This window comes from Saccostrea cucullata, unplaced genomic scaffold (genome assembly GCF_032062105.1).
Source record: "Saccostrea cucullata isolate Sc308-1 unplaced genomic scaffold, CSIRO_AGI_Scuc_v1 ctg274, whole genome shotgun sequence".
NCBI lineage: Eukaryota > Metazoa > Mollusca > Bivalvia > Ostreida > Ostreidae > Saccostrea > Saccostrea cuccullata.
In genome coordinates this window covers 225,448-245,668 of record NW_026936286.1, presented here as the reverse complement: position 1 = coordinate 245,668, position 20,221 = coordinate 225,448, and the positions used below count along the sequence as shown (strand labels likewise).

Genomic DNA, 20,221 nt, shown 5'->3' with positions numbered 1-20,221 from the left:
GGGACATTGTGTGCAGAAAAAACCTTTTGCACACACTCTGATGTATGTATTTTTAGAACACACGCACTAAGTTTATTGTACTTTATGTTTCATATACTTATTATAAACTACTGTAAATAAATTATTGTTAAGTTTAAATTGTGTTATTGATCTTTGCTGGCATTTAGGGTAATTCTGACCCATAACACAAGCAACATCATTTGGGTGAAACAGTTTAAAAGCGAACCTACAAGACAAAATGTAACGTTAGAAAATGCAACATTTGCATCTTCCGTGCTTTTTCCGATATATATAAGTTGATATTAATTAAGAGGCTTTTTAAAACACCATGAATATACATGCATGGTTACCATCAAATTATATTTATTTTTCCTTAAACCTTGGATCTAAGTTTATGTTTTACACATGAACATCAACGCATGTTCATGTGTTTGTTATAAAGAAGATATAAATATTCCATGTTCTTGGAAATGCACGACAACAATGCCACTTGTGTATGAATTATTACTTATTAACGTTGTCTTGATGAACAAGATGCGATAAAAATGGCGCTCGATGGATGTTTTTAATCAATGACCAACTGTTCGGTGTCAGATGATTTACTTTGGCTGCATTTATATCGGTGTCCATATTATCCGAGAATGACCTTTTTATCCAAGGTTTCATCCATATGATAGCCTTTCTCACCATTTTATGAGTCAAAATAACATCACATACCAACAAACACCTTGTAACCTTGGCATGGTGTACCTAATCATATACATTTGTATATTGGTGTTAATGTTCTCATGCAAACCTGAAAGTATACTGCTAAAATAACAAACATATACTTTCTGGTTCTGTTACTTGTGTAGGGCTCTATCGAGGGTCGCATCTGTACAGGTATGGGGAGGAACCGCCCAAGGGAGGGGGCAGAGATATAATCTGTTAATCAAAGAAAAAATATTTTTCCGGTCAGGTGCGTGTTGGGGTAGGGATGTGGTGTCTGAAGAGAAGCGAAATTCAATTTTCATAGTTTTATTGTTTCAATCAAAATGACTTTATAGTATTACCGTTACTTGCTTATTGTGACATAAAAATGGCAGAACGAAGAGATTAATTTACATCAGTAGAAATTGAACCTAGCTAGTTTTCTCAGTTAAGAAAATGACCAGTTGCATGAACACAGATAAAAGACATCATAAATTAATAACAAATTCAAATTTAAACTAACAATTAATTAAGTCAGTTGAAGAATCTATTGAAAATTATTCGAATTCGTCGTTACTGCTTCTGATGATTTTATAGCAAGCACAATCTACTTCACACTATAGCATATCGTATTTCCTTGGTTTTTGCATTACTAGGAAAAAGATTGTACATGTGCTTGCAAAATTATGACATGCAGCAGCACAGCACAAAGATGAAGATTCATTACGTGAGATCTTTATGTTATCTTGATTTCTTCGTCAAGAAGAGTATATTCTTGTTGTTAATGCGAATACATGTACATAGTACATCGGTTGCTTAGTGCTGGATTATATTGGCTTGTACAGGAGAATACTGCACACGAGCTCGCACCTTTTACTGTTATCCATTTTTAGGCAGTGTCTTCCTTCATAACAAGAATCCGTCAGAAGACGAGTTCATTTTGCTCAAAGGGGTATTTCTCTAGAGCCATTTTTGTTTCTTTGACTAGAGATAATCCTTGTCGCTTGTTTTGTCCCTTCTGAAAATTTCAGACTATATGTTTCGTATCTTCTGCACTGAAATTGTACCCTTGATAAAAATACAGATTTTTATTTTCAAAAATTTTATCTGATACCCCTTGAAATCAAAATAGATTTGCCCTCTAAAACGCATCTTCTGCCACTCGTTTCTGCTCTGTGTAGAATAGGGTCGGCTCCTCTGCTCCTTCATGCTGTTTTGAAATTCAGGATTTTTCTACCTTTCGCTTGATAAACCGATTTGTAAGTATTCAAATATTTATTACTACTGAATCATAAATAATTCATAAATTATCCATAATTTATCTTCTTAACTGATTTTTTTTTTTAATTTGAAATGTATATATATGACAGACTACATTCAGCTGCTTTTCATGAAATTTAAGACATGTACATTCAGCACTTTACATGTACTATCAAGTCATCTCATCCCAGCTGAGATGACGACAAGTTTCTCCACAAACGAAGCTGCTAAGCTATCATCCTCTTCATCATCTATTCTATCTCTCATCAACGTCAGATAGCATCTCACTGCTACTGTCATGACAGTGAAATACTATTCGCTCTCCTGTCTTGGTTGTCCAACCCACGTGCGTCAAACCCGGATCGCAAAGGATAAAACTTGGTGTTAGGGTTTCAAGAATTCTGGAGTTGACTAAAGCAGCAGGAACGCTGGCCACCTTATAAAGTCGGGGAACTTAACTTCTTAGTACTACTAGTATCCTGTGGTGGGGGTCGTCTGCTCAAGAATTATCTCCCCTTTTCGTCTGCTTTCAGCAACTTTACTTATCATTCATTAATCGTGTTCATTCATTTTGGACTTTTTTTTAAAATTTTGATTTAAACCAGGAACATACAGACAAAATGTTGCTCATCACGCCCGGAGGAGATACCTACCTGGTATGAATTTAGCTGCTGATAAATATTTTTTTTGCAGAAGAATAATGCAAGGTTGACTTCAAAGAGGATTTTTACTTCACTGAACCAACTGTGATGAGAAGAAAAATTCGCTAAAAAGCCTTGCATTGTTCTTGATTTTGTGCTTGCATGTGTTTTCAAGACTTCGTTTTTAATGTTGTATGGCAGGCTCGGGCTAACTAAGGCGAGCTACCCGGTATGGCAAGGAAAAGAGCTATGACTCCGGCTTTCATCAGCGGGGTGAGTTTTCACAAGAACTAGAGATGATTTGGGCACTTAGTAGACTTTGTGCAACATAAAGAAGTAGAGGTGATTTATGCACAATATAGACCTTGTGCAAAATAGTTGGTAGAGTTTTCACCCCAAAATTCAAACAATGTTTTATTACATAAAGGCTCACATACCGATAGTTGTTCAAAAATATTTAGTATACCCAATATTTATTAACCAAAATTAATTATTTTACTTAAAAATAATTGTCTGTTTTATGTTATTGCTGCATGGAACTAGCGCTTAGAATGCCTACAGAAAAGCATATTTGCGAGGATTCTTAAATTGAAATAAACTGCTTCGAACGCATTATTTATATATTTTCTTATCTGAAATAATAAATCGACAGGGCTCCCCTCTAAGAATAAAGTGATATATGATCTTGATCGCACGCGCACTGACGTGCATTACATCTGGATTAGTTAACTCAGCATGACTGAGATTATGTGCGAGATGTCGATCTTCGATTTACCATGACGTCTCTATTTCCTGAAAGTAAATAATTACCAATATCATCACGAAGATAAAAAGAAAAGATTGGGCGTATAAGTAGTTTCTTCAACTCGATAGGTATTTTTAGGAGATCAATTACTTCAAGTCTTCAATACGAAGCAATATGAAGGATTACGCATCTTTTCTAGAAGAAGTCTTCGAATCGAAAAAAAAAAGTTTTTAAAAGGGTAATTTTACAGAAAAAGAGAGTGGGTTAAAATTACATAAGACTAGATAACTTGCACTGTTTAAAAACAAATTAAGAAGGAGAGAATATTTTTGTTGTGTGTCAGTGTTAATATGTTGCCCAGTGACTGAGTAACGAAATATGCTTAGCTGTTACATTGGTTTCGTTTCTTGCATGGAAAAACATCTCTCTTCTTGTACCGTTGCCAAATCGGCTCGAGTTGCAGTTTGCGGTCTAAAATAGAAAATACAAACAATGTTATACAAATACTTAGCCGTGGCTGAACTTTTGTTTTCGCGTCGAGTTCTGCTTACTATGCGGAAGCTATCTGATTCATATCAACATAAGTAATGTTCTTAATGACTTTCTACACTGAAAGAAATGAGATAAAGATGTAGAAAAAGTATAGTTATTTCGAACTGGAAATAAACATATGATAGTCTATTTATCTTTTCTTACCAGAATTTTTAATATATGTCCACATGCAAATCATGTCTTTTGTATTTAGAATTTAAAAAATACAACAACGTTTAATCCTATTTGAAAAAATAATCAAGTATACTGAATTTAAAGGATATTATCGAGTCATTAACATACGTTTTTAATGTTAAACAATATACTTTAAGTTTATAAAAAAATATTAAAATTGGAGACATGTATCTAATTTGTTTGAAACTATTTGCAGAGCTCCCGTAGTTACTCTAGAAGGGGCTACAGCGTACCCAGATTTTACGATGACACATATATCCCCCGCTATGTTCCCAGCAAACAGTTTTTGGGTAAGGTTACTTGTGAATGATGGCTATATCAAATTAAATATTTTTTTAAAAAATGTATGAAAACCAGTAAAAATAACATGGCATTCATGCTGGTTGGTTTTCAACTAAATAGACTTCTCTATTTATTTTGCATTCTATTGATATAGATACCAGCGGGGAAGAGAACGCAATCCGCAAAAATGTCAATCGTGAACTGATGCTGACCAGTCACTTCGTAGATGACGCCTACGATTTGGCCTCTAACTCCCACAGAAGGGACGAGGAGATCCTAAAACATGCTAATCAAGCCATTGTGAGTACTCTTTTTATTCTGTACCCTAATCACGTGACCCCTTCCTTTTTGCGGCATACTTCATAAAAGCTGAAACACAGGAAAATACATGTACATTACAAAAATTGTTTATGAGCACGATATCAAAAATGTTGATAATACACTGTACATGTACATTGCATGTATTCTACCATTGATATAAAGGAAGAAATCGAACATCGTATGTTAAATGTGTCTCAGTTCAATTTGTTGTTATTACGTGAAATTAACATGCCAGGAAATCAGAATGACATTTAAAAACTTCCTATAATTTTGATGTGAAAAGAACGTGTTTATATAATTCACCCTTCATGAACGTAAATTTCATGTGGAAATCTTTTCAGGAGAAAAATACGTTAATAGTAACATTTTTGGAGTAAAATATTGTTTTCTAAGAAAGACAAATTATGCATACACATAAATGACATAATTATATTTGTAAATACATGAGAACTCTATTTTTATGGCAAAATTGCCAAATGGTAAGTATTAATTTCTTGTTGCATGGAGATATATTGATATCCTACTAAGACAGAATACGACAAAATCTGAAAAGACATATTAGGTATTCTTAGTAGATTCACGGTTTGTCTAATAATAATCCAAATACAATGTATAAATAAATTTAATTTGGAAGGAAGACCAACCGTAGCTGTTGTATCTCGTAAGAGGAAGGAGAATTTCTGAATGTTGTTAAAATCAAGTGATCAAGTAAAATTCGTACTTTTTCTGCCATTACATCAATTTATTATTACATGTAGCCTTACATACGTATATTTGATTACAACTACACATGGTCATGAACACAAAGCTCTGTTTCACATAATTCTTTTTAAATATTTCGTCATCATTAACCATCTAATTTTCATTCAAACTTGTTTTATTCCTATTTCTCTTTTTGATTGATTAATTTTTTTAATCAAATTATATTAAAGTTACCTTCCTTTGCAATGCATTCGTCCCTTGATCAGTTAATATGTTTTATGTTTGGTGATACTGGGTATTGTATATTTACGTTTTTTTGCAGTAGTTTTCCATATACACTTAAATATGTAAATTGTATTAAAATCACATATTTCTTTCCCATCAATTAAGATTAAACATAGCGTTGCATTAAAAAGACTGTTAGGATATCCAAAAAAACAAACAAATTTTCTATTTTTTTTTTGTTTTTAAAGAAAGCAAAATAATTAAGGAATGAAGCTTATTTCAACTTATATTATACGATATAACATAACTTGGGGCAGTTTACGCTTTATAAACCGCGAAGCGGTTTATAAAAAAGCGTAAACTGTCCCAAGTTTTGTTATATCGTATAATATAAGTTGAAATAAGCTTCATTCCTTATAATTTAATTTCATTGCAGACAATGAGATAATTTCTTCCCAGAATAAGGCTTCACAATAATTTAATTTTAAAAGTAACGTCACGTTTTGACGTAACTCATTGTGACGTAGGCAAGTTATGTTATCCAAAATGGATAAAATGTTTTATCCAATCAAATGGCGTGTTACAAGTAAAATTAAATCATTACAATATACTATTACAAGCATTAAAACACTTTTTTAGTACTAAAGTTCTTTAATTACAACCGTGTACACACATTTTCATAGTTTGGTTGCGTGTGTCTAATTTAGAGCAGTTAAATAACTAAATAAATGTAACCAGTACATTTAAAAGTATGTAGACCATTGAATTGTGTGTATTTACTGACAGGTCTTTTTGAGATGCTCTTCTTGAATGTTATAATTAAATTTGTAAATCATCCAGCTTAAAGCTTGAACTTCAGCCTCTGACGTCATGAATAATATCAAACATATACTCATTGGTTTACAAAACTGTAATTGATAATCCTATAAAGTAAAGTTTTATCAAAACTCGGCATTTTGAACATGAAATAGCAATTATCAGAAGCTCTGAAGAACTCTTAATCGACGTTAGCAGTTAAATCCTATGATCAGCTAAAAGAAGCGCAAGTTTTGTTTGCTAATGAGAAAATACAGTATTGAAAAGATATAAAACCATGACGCTTTTGAAAGCAAGTTCAAGCTGCCTAGCTGAATCACCTTTTTGAAAGCTTTGTTTGTTTTTAGGAAATTCTACCTTTCTCTCTAGCACTGTAGTTTATTTTATAAAAGTTTTTTGTGAAAGGGTGTCTGACTTTGATTTGTTCTTGGACCCAGTTTAAACCATTCCTCGCTCACAGTTTGGTTTCAGAGATCCCTCTTTTGCCCTAGCACACACAGTATTGTACAACAATAGCTCAAGAATATTAAACTCTTGTTTACACAGGTGTATCAAGCAATTAATATGTATATACAAATTAACCAAGAGTCTGAAAAATGTATGTGTTGTAAATATTATCAAATATATTAAATGCATATATGTGTAAATTAATCAGCTTGATGATGTAACAAAACTCATTGAGCTTGATACACATGATAAACAAGAGAAACGGTCACGAATTGTGCTTTGATGTTGAAAATAAAACAATGAAATATAATGATATCACATGTTCATGCAGCCCACGTCAACAGAAAACGAACCTCTGCCCACAACATATATGAAGGCTTCCGCTCCACCCAAACCCTTTAGGCGTTTTCAAACAGCAGATTCTTACAGAGGGGCCCTGCCACAGGATTCTAAATACAAGAGGGGTATTTCCATGCCCCCTTCGATTCGATCACTTAAAAAGAGGGGACCCTCTTCTCCACATGAGTGGTCATCACAAGCTATGCGCGCGTTAGCATGCGCACGCAACATCCGGGAATCCGTGAGGCAGGAGACTGGAGGCTCTTTAACGTCTTCCCCTGTGATATCGCCATACCAAAGCCCGAGAGCTTCTCCAGAAAGGGAGTTTGGTGACGATGGCAGAGGAAGGAGTAGAAAACCAAAGCCTCGGTTTGGAAAGCATTTCTCGAAATTGTTAGAATTACGAAGGAGATCGCCAAGCGTTCGAAATTATGGAACTGGTGAAGACTATGAAGTAGCTTCTGATGACATGAGTGACTATGACTATCAATATAGGTATGAAGATGAGGATAATGAATCCGAAACACCCGGGGAATGCTTCTACATTGTGCGAAATCGATCTCCTAGTCCTGAGGAGGAATATGTACCCTTTGCCCCCAGACGCCGTATAACATACGACGATGACGATGATGAAGGAGATGGTTACCGATCAAAGGTTCCAGATCTTTCTTCCGACTTCTCCATCACACCCTATACCGCCCCAAAATCGACAGAAGTTCAAAGGTCCGCCGTGACTAATGATCTTCTCTTCCACAAAACTGTTGCAGAAACGGCAGCAAAAGCCAGGAAATTATTGGCAGAAACCGACCTCGATGGGTACGAAACCGCTAGTCTTGTCTTAAGTGTTGAAGGAGAATATAAGGATCCTGAACATGGAGATTTAGGTTTTCAGTATATCTCAAGACCACTACCTTTGAAGGGACCAATGTTGGCCACAGGTCCAGGTACATATGCTGTGGCTGTGGGCACTGACACGGCCTTTGAAAAGTATTTTAACGATATGCGATCCTTTAGAGAGGAAATCAGAGCGAGACTCGATTGTGGATATAGAGCTCTTAATGATGCTACAAGAAATTATCGAAGATTACCTAGCTATTATAGCTCCTATAAAGCTCTTCCATTCACCGAATCACATTCACGTTCATATCAAAAGTCCTACCCCTCTGTAAGTTACAGAAAACGCCTAGAGGATGGGTCTGAGGACCAACTTGTCATTTATCCAATGAGCCAAAGATCTAGAGGAGCATCCCCAGTCTCCACGATCAGGGACGTGTCACCAGACAGGTCTCAAACAGTGGCAGTTTATGAAAGCGGAGGAGAAGAGATGAGGATTTCCACTCTTGATAAAATCAAAATCAAGGTAAATCACGTGTGAAACGGTTTCGATGATGTTCCTCTTCCTTGCATCCTGGAAATCCTGTCTGAGATAGATAATCCAAGCACGACCTGAATATTTTTTATCCCAAGTTTTTGGATGTATAGACGATTCTTTTTGTCGCCATCAATAGCTCCAAGCCCATTAACATTTACATATCTTGTTATTCGACATGCAAGTATGACTAACTGAAAAATTAATACAGTACTAGAGGTATTATGGGTATTGCAATGTTCTTTGTTTATGATATTTGTAGTGATTGTAGGCGTGACTTTACATATATACTCAATGACTATTGGTTCTTCCTCTTTTAGCCCTTGCAAGCGTTGCTTCGGCTTCTTTAGATCGTGACGGTGGGTTGCTTGAATAAGTGTGCTTGACAAGTACAGAAAGTACCCATGAGAATGAACATCGGAATTCTGTGATCACGTGGCTTTTTGGGGGGAAAAGTAAGATAAAAAAAAATCAACGGTTGACTGGGTCCGGAATTCATCATTTGTCATGTATCCTCAAATTTGTATATCTTTAATAATCGAAATTCTCTTTCAGCAGTCTAAAACGTTACAAATTTCCCTCTATGAATACAGGTGGACTCTGAAATTTATCACAACCCCAGGATAGCAGTTGCCTCCAGACGTGCACGGTCTCAGCCACCACAGGCCCTGCAGGTGTCTCCAGTTATCCGTGCTAGAGCGTCTGTTCCACCACGAGGCGCCTCGCCCCCTCCTCGTTCCTATGTTAGAAGGGCAAACAGAGAGGTAGTAGTCGTAGTCAGACCTAGAAGTGCTTCAGTTGCTGCTGAAGTCGATTTCCGCAAGCCGGTCACGGCTGGATGGCGCTATTCACGTGACTATTCACGTGGCTATTATAGTCCTTATGCCTACCCCTGGTACAGATATCTTCCGCGTCGCAATTTCTACGTGGACACACCGGGAGGTGTCGATACAAGATCCCATTATATGTATGGTACATCCCTGGCATTCCCATTGTATTCTAGGCTGTACACTCCATACTTGTACCAAAACGGTTATGATTACATACTGCCACCGAGCAGCGAAAAATATACAAAGGCACGGTTACGAGTACTTGCATCACCACTGCCATACAAAAAAAAGTTTGCCCGAAAGGTGACGCCATTTTCTCCATCTTCTCATTCCATCTATTCTTTATTGTTGAAGTTGTGAGTTTAAAGTTTTTGGTGTTCCTGTAAACGTTTTATATTCGTGATTTTGGCAAACATTACATCCAATCATAAGACATTTCAAAGCACCCAGAACTTTAGATTTCGCATCTTCAAAAACAAAAACACCGCGAATATAAACCGTTTACAGTGGTTTGGTGTTGATGCAAGGAATTTGATTGGACGATGAACTTGACCATTGTGCCCGCTTAAGTGACAGCTCTAACTCATTTTTCATGAAATCGTAGAACCCATTCAGCCGTGGCTGCAAGCTTGTGAATATTTCTGAAATAATTGTATGTTTGGCAGCAAAGAACATTTTATGTATTTTTTTTTGATACTTTTAATGAATTGTGCTTCAATGCGAAGACATATTTTTCAAATCATTCATGTTTATTCTCATGGGAAGGACTGCGCGTGCGCGCTGCTAAGATGTGCTTATGATTGCAAACCCACTGACGATGTTCCCTTTTTCAGGCATTTGATTTTGAGCTCGCATGTATGTAAAGGCGTTGTGCAGCATGAGGAAATGAATGGTCGAATGACCGTTCAGATCGTTTTGGGTATGGCATGTATTATACATTTTTTGCATGGCTTTAATTATTGTTTCTTTTTATGTTACAAGAAAGCTGAACAGTTTAGTTATAACAACCTTGTCGTCAACAACCAAACACAAAAAGAATTTGTCAAAAAGAAAATTTTAAGGAAGAGGAAAAGCATCAAATCCACCATCGTAAATTTACTTAAAGTGAATTCTTTCTTTTGGAAATAACAGATTTGTATTAAATCTATTAATGTTTTGGACGGGGTTTCCATTCGGTTTTATTCCACTTCACGAATCATTAAAGTCATATTCTTCAAATTTTCACAATCCATTTTTTTGAGGATTTAAAATAATTCAAATGTCAAAGAGATACACAAATTATGTCATTGCATTCATTTCTCATTAACCATAGTTCGGCGGCTGTCTGCGTTCCGTGTTTAGCTCGTGTCCCATTCGAAATACTCCACTGAGGAAGAAATGACTGTTCATATTTCTTTAACTGAAAACTCGGTGTTCTCTCAGATGATGACTTTCTTCTCAATAATAAGTAACGGTAGCAAATACTAATGAAAACTGTCAATTATTTCCATAGTATTTTTTCAAGAAGCTAAAATTTGACATTTTTAATGGTCAGATGTTGCACAAGCCAAATGATTAGACTAATTTTAATTTTTATTAAAAATGTGCAACATCTGGCGATTACTGGTCTGATTTCCCCTTCTTGATTATTTTGCTTGTTACTGGACAGGCGGCTCTTGTTGGAAGCAAGGTAGACGTAGTCCTCCCTAATAATAAGAGACCCAGGTCAAAATACGCTGCCGCTGTCATCAGAGAAATTAACTTAAAGAAACATTGGGGAGAAGAGGTAACTATATAGTCACTATAGTCCTTTACTCTTAATTCACAGCAAAGTTAACATCTCTCATGTTAGAGTAGTTGGAATTCTAGTCCATCAGGATCATTAAACGTTTTTAGAGAAATGGTTATGTTACATTTCATATAATCAAGTGCTGTACATCACTTATGAAATTCGTGGTTTTCACAACTTGTCAAGATATTGTTGCTCTGGAGGATACGCACCATCTTCATTCTTCAAATCAACTCGGTCTCATTCTTTGAGAAATAAATATAAACTTGTTCGGGCATTGAATAAATAAAACAAGTTAACAAGACTTAATAAGTGATCTACAGTACCCTGTTTAGTTTCCAACAGTTTGGTAGTGAACCTGCATGTATAAAATCGATGTTTCAGGGTCACACTGAACCAGCTGAAATGCCTACGAGTCATCTGCACGCTTCACCAAAGCCGGTTGTGAGTATAATGTTCGCATTGCAGTTGCTTTATCGAACAAAAGGAAAGCAGCACGTCAAATATAAAACCGGATATTTCCAACCCGCGTTCAAAATTGCAAAATGAGATAAAAAAAAACGATGTTTTAAAACACTTTGCGTATAAATAGATGATTGTGCTGGTTTCTTTTTTGCAAAACTTTAATATTTAGGCTGCGTTGCGCTGAGTATATAATGGACGAAAGCACAGAAACATGTATTTGCACATGTGCCAAGATTGCGATCCAAAAGAGCCTTGAGATTTTCTCTTTCGGTACAGGAGTGAACAGTAAGTTGTTGATAAGCATCAACTTCGTTCTGTTCACCAAAAACACTGCTTCTTTGCCAAACAAACAGTCCTTTCCATTCATAGCATGCCTCATCATTCAAACAACTAACCATCATGCTGCATGGTGCATTCTGCATGGAAGATTGAATTTAAATGACACCATTATCAGAACATTCCTCGTTTACCCACAATATTTCAGTATCTATCAAGGGGCTCGTACTTCGACGATTACGAGGACATCGTGAAAAAACCTAAGAGTGATATTCTCTCATGGAAGGTTTGTACCACTGTAGAATTAATTCTAGACGCTCACTGTGACTGTCTCTGCTTTTCAGTGTTAGCTTATCTGCCTTTGCCGTCTTCTCATTTTTGATCAACAATTGTTCGTCGTTCGTTATTTATCATTGTGTCAATTAAAATCATAGAAGTTCCTTAAGTGGGTTCCTTGAGTGAAAAATACACTCTTTGGCAGAGTGTGCTACAATTAAGTCTTTCGGGGCGTTTTCTTCTATTATATGAGTGCTTGATGTGCTGCTAATGTTTTCCATCATCCCACCAAGTGTTGAGGCTGAAAACATTGGGATCTAATTAAATGGTTTCCTTCAGTTTCATTTTTATTTATATATACAGCAAGTTTCTCACATTTAGAAGATAAGTGGATCCTGTTACCTTTAGCGTAATTGGATTGGATGTCCATTTTATTAAATTTTTAAAATTTAAATGAAAATTCAGTGTCAAAATGCATGCTTAAATCATTTTACCCGCACTTTTTATAAACGAAAGAAATTCTTGAAAATCCTGGCCTGTCCATCCGCCTTCAACACATTATTCTTCCTTCAGTTCCTCTTACAATGTAAGCAGTGACTATTTTTTGGTATATGACAAAAAGTGTCATGTAAATGTGTAACAGGATTGAAAGTTTTAATTTTCACCATGGGGCAAAATAAGAGTTGGAAAAAGCCCTTCTCTCTCAAAAACCTGATTCTCCAAACTCCTTTTGTACCCTCTGCAGTAACCATTTCATCTTTTGCAATGTTGGTGTCCACTGTCCTGAATATTTAAAATAAATTTCATTCTCACCCTGGGATCCCAAAATGGCGTTTTTTACGGAAGCTTGTTTCCAAGAACGCCTCATATATTTTACTCAGTAGCCATTTCATCTTTTGTAGGATAATTGGAGGTGAACAATGCGGAATTTTTCAGTTTCATCCTGGCGTCAGATGAGATCTAACAATTGCCTTTTTATTACACAAAAATTGGTTCCCATAATTCCTCATACATTTTACACAACAGCCACCGCATTTTTAAATGTTATTTGAGGGTGTTCTTTTTCACCGTGGACAAAATATTGTTGGACGAAAAACTTGGTTCCAAGAACTCTTTATGTATTGTAAGCAGTAGCCATCTCATCTTTTACAAAATAATTTGGAGTGTTCTGAAGATGCCAAAAGATTTTTTTTCATCCTGGAGCCAAATATGAGTCGGAAAAAGACGTTTTTGATTTTAAAGAAACATGGCAGTCTGATCTCTACATTTTCGCAGTAGCCATTGAAAATTGATTTGCAACTTGTCCTACAGATTTCAGTTAGGTTTCATTTCGAAGTTTCTTGTTCACTCATCTGGTGGATTAGAGGTCGAAAATGACTTATTTTTCAAGCTCCAACGTGGGTCCATTTTTTAAAAAATTCCAAAGCTAAAAAGTTTTTTTTTTTTTGGTGAAACTACCTCTTTTCATCACAATCTTCACATTTGACCGGTAATGAAATTAATAATCGGAATACATACATAAGAGGTTCATGGTCATGTGCTCACATGTTCATTTCCATGCCCCGTTTGTTTGATGTATACAAATCTTATATCTATTATCTTTTGTGGCTCCTCTGCTAGCTAGTACAAATGAGCTAGCGTACATTTAGAGGAAAAATTATACAGGTATAACTGTCTCATGACAGTTGCAGTCTTAATTACTGTCTTACGACAGGTACTAGCTAGTTTACAAAAGTATCAGCAAGTGATTTGAGCAGTATACATGTATTTGTCCAATGTTAAAGTTTCACAATATTGTGCAGTTTTATAGGGTCTTCAATCATTGAGCGAATGTGCTTTGTAAATTTTAGCTGCTCTGCCTTATATTTTTCGTGTCACTATCGTCTTAGATTCTGTTTTATGATTATTATTCAAATAAAAGTAATGAGCTTTTCTTTGTAAAAAAAAGACTCTGCTATATAAAAGACTAAGCAGAAATAATGCTTCCTTTTTTTTTTTCTTTTTATTTGCTTTTGCTTTGCTGTATGTTATCAAACCAAAAAAAAAACGCGGATAATTTTTCTTTTAAATATTCCTCATTCATTTATTTAAACATGCCAAAAAAAAAAAAACAAATTAAAATTCAAACTATTTTGTGTTGCTTGTAGCACCGTCTCGAGTCACGCATAGCGCCAAAAGACCTTCTTTTTACACCCAAGGTATATGCTAATGTTCGATCCCAGTTACGGGACGTCCAAGAAAAAATGGACCGTCACCGACAATTAATGGACCGATATTTAGATGCAGACTCTATAACTACTGAAAGGGACGTCAAGACTAAGGTCTTGGCAATGTATAGTGAAATGGAAGAAAGAGACCCATTGTAAGTTCTCGTAATATCTCGTGAGACATTTGGCGTTTATAGGAATTTGGTGTATGCCCAAACATCAGTTCGCGAAATACTGGCTCTGCAAATGTTGATATTTTTATTTCAAAGTCCTCTGTAAAAGAATACTTTTTAATTATTTTTCAAGTCTTTTTAAGTCTTTTCAAAAGCTGAATTATGCTGAAGCAGCACTCCTACAGTCCACTATTTCGCGGACCTGGTGTATGCATAATAAATGTAGCTATACATGTAGGGTATGCCAACAACAAATACATATTAGGGACACTGAAATCGCATGGTGTGGTCTAATTTCTAACCCCAAATTCATTTTAATTACTGGTAGTTAATGACTTTCATAGAAACACATCAAGGCTTCCGTTCCGTTTTCTCTTCCTATCCTTATCCGATTAACCGGGTGTAGAACTTAGTCGTTTCCCCCCAAATCCCTTTTAAAAATCCACAAACTGACACATTCATTTAAATTCAATCTTTTTTTTGTTTAGTTCTTTCTTTCTTCACTCATTTCTTTGTCTCATCTGAGCTTTACACATAAATTGCATGATATTTCAGCATGTGTTATAACTTTTGAAATGTATTCAGATTACATTAAAGATTTTAAATATTTCATTTTTATAAGTAGTATTTTCACAGTATCTTAGATTGGCTTTAATTCTTTAATTCAATTTTGCATAGTACTTTATGTAGCTATTTATATTTTTAAAAAATAATTTTCTAATCCTGTAAAGAAATATTTAAATTTATTTCCTCTTTGTATCTATTGAAATAAAGATTTTTCAAATGTAATTTTAGAAATAAACAAGATATTTTTCTTCTTAATTACTGAGAAGACCTGCTTTGTGTATGAAACTTGCTTGTGTTTTTCATCTTCCATCCGCTTCTTGGCTCTTTGAAAATCAAAAAATAAAAATCAAAGTGGATCGCAATGAGAGAGAGCATAGGATGGCACCAGACTATAGGAATGGCTTTTTGACCTTTCACTAACCTTTTATTCCTTTCTCTTTCTTGAATTTAAAGTTTTTACAGGGGAATATTCTCTACCGCTACTACTAGAAACCTGGCCCCAATCACGGAAAGCAGTTCAATACCATCGGTACGAGCTCAAACTCCTGCTCCTAGCACTTTTCGCTCTATCCGTGTGCCTGTAAGTGACTTCGGGCTGCAAATCAGCTTCTAGTGCTATAAATGTAGTTAGTTCAATATAATCTGAAAACAAATTAAAATTTTAATAAATTTTCTTCTTTCTAGTATCCTTTTGCTTTCTTTCTTGAAAAAAAGGAAAAATTATGTTTATTTTTTGTTGTTGTCAGTATATTTATATTATTTTATTGAGGTCACTATTTTTTTTTCCATTATTTTGTTAAATTAAAGCTCTCTTAATAATTCTGATCACTATTTTTGAAGTTTTGTGAGAGTATTTTCAGACCTCTGATATGTAAGTTCTCTTACATTAACCTTTTAATCCACCTTAAACTACTTTTATTAGAAATATAAATTCAATACAGGAAGTAAAGTAAGGTTGCTTAAGTTTGTGCTTTCGTTCATTGTGTATAATGCGCAGCTGTCTTCATAGATCATGCATATGACATGACATCATATTTATCATTCAACCCAATTAAAAAATCACTAAAAGAACCAATCAAGGTATACCTTACATATTGATGATGGCCACCTTATCTTCAGACCAAGTCAAAGGACGATGACTACAAACCCATGTCAGATGTGCGCAGACGCGTAAGGCGAGTAATATGCAAGAATAGGAAGGACCCTCGCTACTTCAAATAATGTCCTATTTCAGGAATTTAAGGTGCCCTTGGAAGTAGGTTACACTGTAATCAAACACGTAGTGTTAGATCTTAGACTAGCACTAACCCACAACCTGTAGAGGGGATAACACAACAAACAGAGTTCCATAATGTCTTCATGCCAAAACAAATCTTGCTCTAACATCAAAATTATCTTGTCTTTCTTTTAGGGTGATGAATTGTCCAGTTTTATAGTTGAATCAAGTGAAACTTCCATTAACACTGCAAAAGAAAATGAAAATTCCGTAAATACTACACAAGATAGTGAAAATTCCGAAAATACTACACAAGAAAGTGAAAATTCCGTAAATACCACACAAGAAAGTGAAAATCCTGTAAGCACTACACAAGAGAGGGAAAATTCCGAAAACACTACAAAAGAATGTGAAAATTCCGTAAACACTCCAAACGAAACTTGACGTATTTAGGTATTTTCTTTCACTTTTGGATACATTTTACCCCTATAGCTAGAAACCTCTGTCCTGTAGATTTGTTGTGTTATCCTCTTCTAGTGTGTACTTCAACATTCCAAAAAATCCACAACAAAACCGTCAAACCATTCTGAACCATCCCCAAGTTTGTTATACAGATTTTTTATTGACTTTTATCCAGACTCAAACCTCCTCCAAATCGGATATAACCCCCAAAATAAACTACCCAGCCTCTATAGAACTCTTGAACATTTTACAACCGGTGTTTATCTTTTTAATCCTTTCAGAAAGAATAAATTTAAATTCATTTTTGATGACCCATTTTAATCCCACGGGGACATAACATACTCTTTAGGATTTTACCTGATCACTTTAGCATATGTATGCAATATGGAGATATCGAACAGTATTCAAGCTCTAAAGTTCATCTTAACTTTGCAAAGCAAAGCAAACATGGACCTCTTAATCATTAGAGGTGGGATCAGGTCCCACGGAGGATTAAGCATTCCCTACCTACCGGTCACACCTGTCGTTTGCTCCTTATCATAATCGGGTAAACGGACAAATTCTTAGACATTTCTGTGTGTAAATAATGACCTATCAACTAAAATGAAAACCATCCTGTTAGCATTTGACTGAGTGATAGATTGTATTTGATAACAAGGTCGTTGTATTTACCACAGAACTTGCAAAATGATTACTTTAAATGAGAATGTTAATATCCTTGTTTAATCAACTTGTTGGTCAAAAGTTTGTCTCGTTTTAAAAAAAAATTATTGTACGTAGAGCATGCTCTTGCTCTTGAATTGCGGATCGAATCTACTGAGAGACGAAACTGTGTAGGCAGATGTGATAAGGATATACATGTACTGCTACATATCGATAGAAAAATTGAAGTAATGAAGTTTTGCTGTCCTCTTACCTTTTGTATAAAAGAGATTCTGTTTTGTATACTAGTGTGGAGATATCTCGTAAAATCAAGTATGTTATTGGCCCTTGTGATTATTCCTGTTCCATAACCCCTCTACTTCAAACCCTAGCATAAATATATACCGTCACAAATGTTTATTCTGGCCTGCACCACATTAATAGTTCTATATCATTACAATGCACTATCATAGCACACTATCCTTTATATATATACTCGTACCATTTCTTCTACTATTTGTGTCACTTTCAGGTAAGAATATCAATACCTCACCTATTGCATGCTCTTGATTCTAACTCTGTTTGCCACTAAGAAATGAATAACCGCTGAGCATGTTGAGCTGATAATTTAAAAAAGACATAATCAGAAATGCTTCTATTAAACAAAACTGTTGTTGGAAACAAAAACTTGAGTTAACAAGACAGATTGCTTAAATCTTTGGCTCAGCACACATCAGCATTTAGTTATTTCAAACGCCCTTTCTATGCTTTTAATTAGTTAGACGAGTTTTATTAAATATAATCAATGCAAATTAAAATAATGAATATTAAAGTGTAATAAAAAAAAAAGAATTATATATTTTTTTAATACCATTTTTTCTTTAGATTTTCTATCTTTGTTTAACATTTGTTATAACATTTTCTTTACATTTTTTCAAGGCACACAGCATCTTAAAATGAGCGGAGGACATCGACCTGAATTCTTACCATCAACCGGCATTTAAAAGACTTTTATTTATACATTAACCTTATTATGGACAGATGTAATATATTTCTGCTTTCTAGTGATACAACTGTAAATAAATTATTTATATTGCTTGAAATCTATGTTTCTAGAAAGATTTTTCATTGTTTTAAACAAGGCAACATTTGTGATATACATTGTAGGTAGAGTTTTAGAATATACAACAAAGGAAAATAGTTGTTTATGTTAGGTGTCGTTTGGACCTCCATACATCCTTTTTCGTTTCGCTAGTTTTTTTGATGAAAAATTGGACGGCGAGAATTTCCGAGAACCTGTTCAGTTGCAAACGAGATTTTGTATAGAGGTAGTTCTGTAAAAGGAGTATATGTTTTCCTGCTTACCGTGCGGTTTGTTTTTAAAAATTTAGAAAATTGTAATTTATTTAAACGGTGTCAAGACATTTGTTGTTACCATGGCATTGATGCTACATTAAAAGTGTAAATGTTTTGTGCTAGTTATTCTTCTGTGGAGAAACATAACTCCTTTTGGTTGGTGACTGTATGTTACAGAACTGAAGCTGAGTGTGTAAGAAGATTTAATCCAAAACTTTTATTACGGGTTTACAATTTGAAGAGATTAAAAAAGTGAAGTTGTAATCTCAACTCTTGCTACTCTGGATGTAACACAATATGTTTCGAATATTGCAGAAACTATATTGGATACGAATAAGGATGTATTCTTCTGAAAAAAAAAAAAACTTGCATTAAACTTTTCAGTTTTGTCTCATAAATCCAAATTATTCATTATTTGAAACGATATATACTAAGTAGAAAATATGAGGTGGTGAAAAAGGCATTGAAAATATGGTGGTAAACCAGACATTGGATATTTTGTAGACGGTTCATAGAAGACAGGATAATTTTTCCTTGAAATTGTCAGTGCAACATGGCCACAAAGAGTAATGAAAATTTTGAAATTTTTAGATTTTCAAACTTTATCGTTTATTGCGCGTGATAGATATGGAAACTATGTACAATAAAATTTCTATAATTGTAGTATCAAATAAAGTTTTGTACCGAGGGGTGACATTTCGTTGGAATAAAATTGAATGTGCCAAACTAAGTAAATAAGACATATGATTATACAAATTATGGTTAATGACATTGTTGGATGATCTAACATAATAATTATGTACTATCAAAAATACTAATATACATCTTTTAATTATTCCTTTTTTTTTTTACTGAAATAGAGAACTACAAAAAGAGACGATATTGTAAAATATACATCTATTGTTTCTGTCAAAAAATAAAATAAAATATTAATAATGTTCCCAGAAATTGAATTTTTTTCGTGAGATGCTTTTTTTCAAATATTTTTAAAATAAAATATTCTTGAAATCAATTTGTTGATCAGAGAACAATACCCTATTTTCATATGCTATGTGCAATTCTATTAAAATTTTACCATTTTCATTGTGTACTTCCAGAAAATTGCTAATGTATAAAACGAGTGCTTTTGAAGAAAAAAAAACCATTGTAGATCTAGCGATACGTCTGAAACACAGTATTTCATTGTCAACTTGCTTTACGTGGGACAAAATATCTAAATAGGTTGTGACCACTCGCCCAAATGGGATATAATAGCCTGTTAGGGATATAACATCCCAGATGGAATATGAATTTACAGTGCAAAAAATAAAAAAATTATGTTGGCATTAGATACTTATAAACAAATAACTTCTGGATTAGAGTTTTTATATTTTTCATTATTACACAACAAAATTTCAACTCTTCTTTTGTATAAAGGGAC

At 34.5% G+C, this 20,221-nt stretch overlaps 1 protein-coding gene across 17 annotated transcripts; it reads left to right on the top strand.

Moving 5' to 3' along the window:
• The first annotated feature begins 1,793 nt into the window (after positions 1–1,793).
• LOC134245246 (uncharacterized) lies at positions 1,794–18,916 on the top strand. 17 transcript variants are annotated; one of them, XM_062727526.1, is made up of 13 exons: positions 1,824–1,949; positions 2,556–2,606; positions 2,793–2,864; positions 4,259–4,352; positions 4,499–4,644; positions 7,187–8,554; positions 11,042–11,158; positions 11,546–11,605; positions 12,111–12,188; positions 14,326–14,540; positions 15,588–15,705; positions 16,537–16,794; positions 18,385–18,916. In XM_062727526.1, the coding sequence occupies exons 3-12, from the start codon at positions 2,823–2,825 to the stop codon at positions 16,783–16,785; spliced, it is 2,487 nt and encodes an 828-aa protein (XP_062583510.1). In that variant the 5' UTR covers positions 1,824–1,949; positions 2,556–2,606; positions 2,793–2,822; the 3' UTR covers positions 16,786–16,794; positions 18,385–18,916. The 17 variants fall into 17 exon arrangements, 14 of the variants coding, with proteins under 14 accessions (XP_062583508.1, XP_062583515.1, XP_062583513.1 ...); XM_062727524.1 differs by lacking the exon at positions 2,556–2,606 and having other exon boundaries at positions 1,794–1,949; XM_062727531.1 differs by lacking the exons at positions 2,556–2,606; positions 16,537–16,794 and adding an exon at positions 16,245–16,368 and having other exon boundaries at positions 1,794–1,949.
• Positions 18,917–20,221: the final 1,305 nt, after the last annotated feature.

Bases quoted from the DNA above. Each gene is read 5' to 3' on its own strand.
- LOC134245246 (XM_062727524.1), top strand. From the start codon at position 2,823: ATGGCAAGGAAAAGAGCTATGACTCCGGCTTTCATCAGCGGG. The intron at 4,353-4,498 runs GTAAGGTTACTT...CTATTGATATAG, and splicing joins TCCCAGCAAACAGTTTTTGG to ATACCAGCGGGGAAGAGAAC. The intron at 12,189-14,325 runs GTTTGTACCACT...TGTTGCTTGTAG, and splicing joins GTGATATTCTCTCATGGAAG to CACCGTCTCGAGTCACGCAT.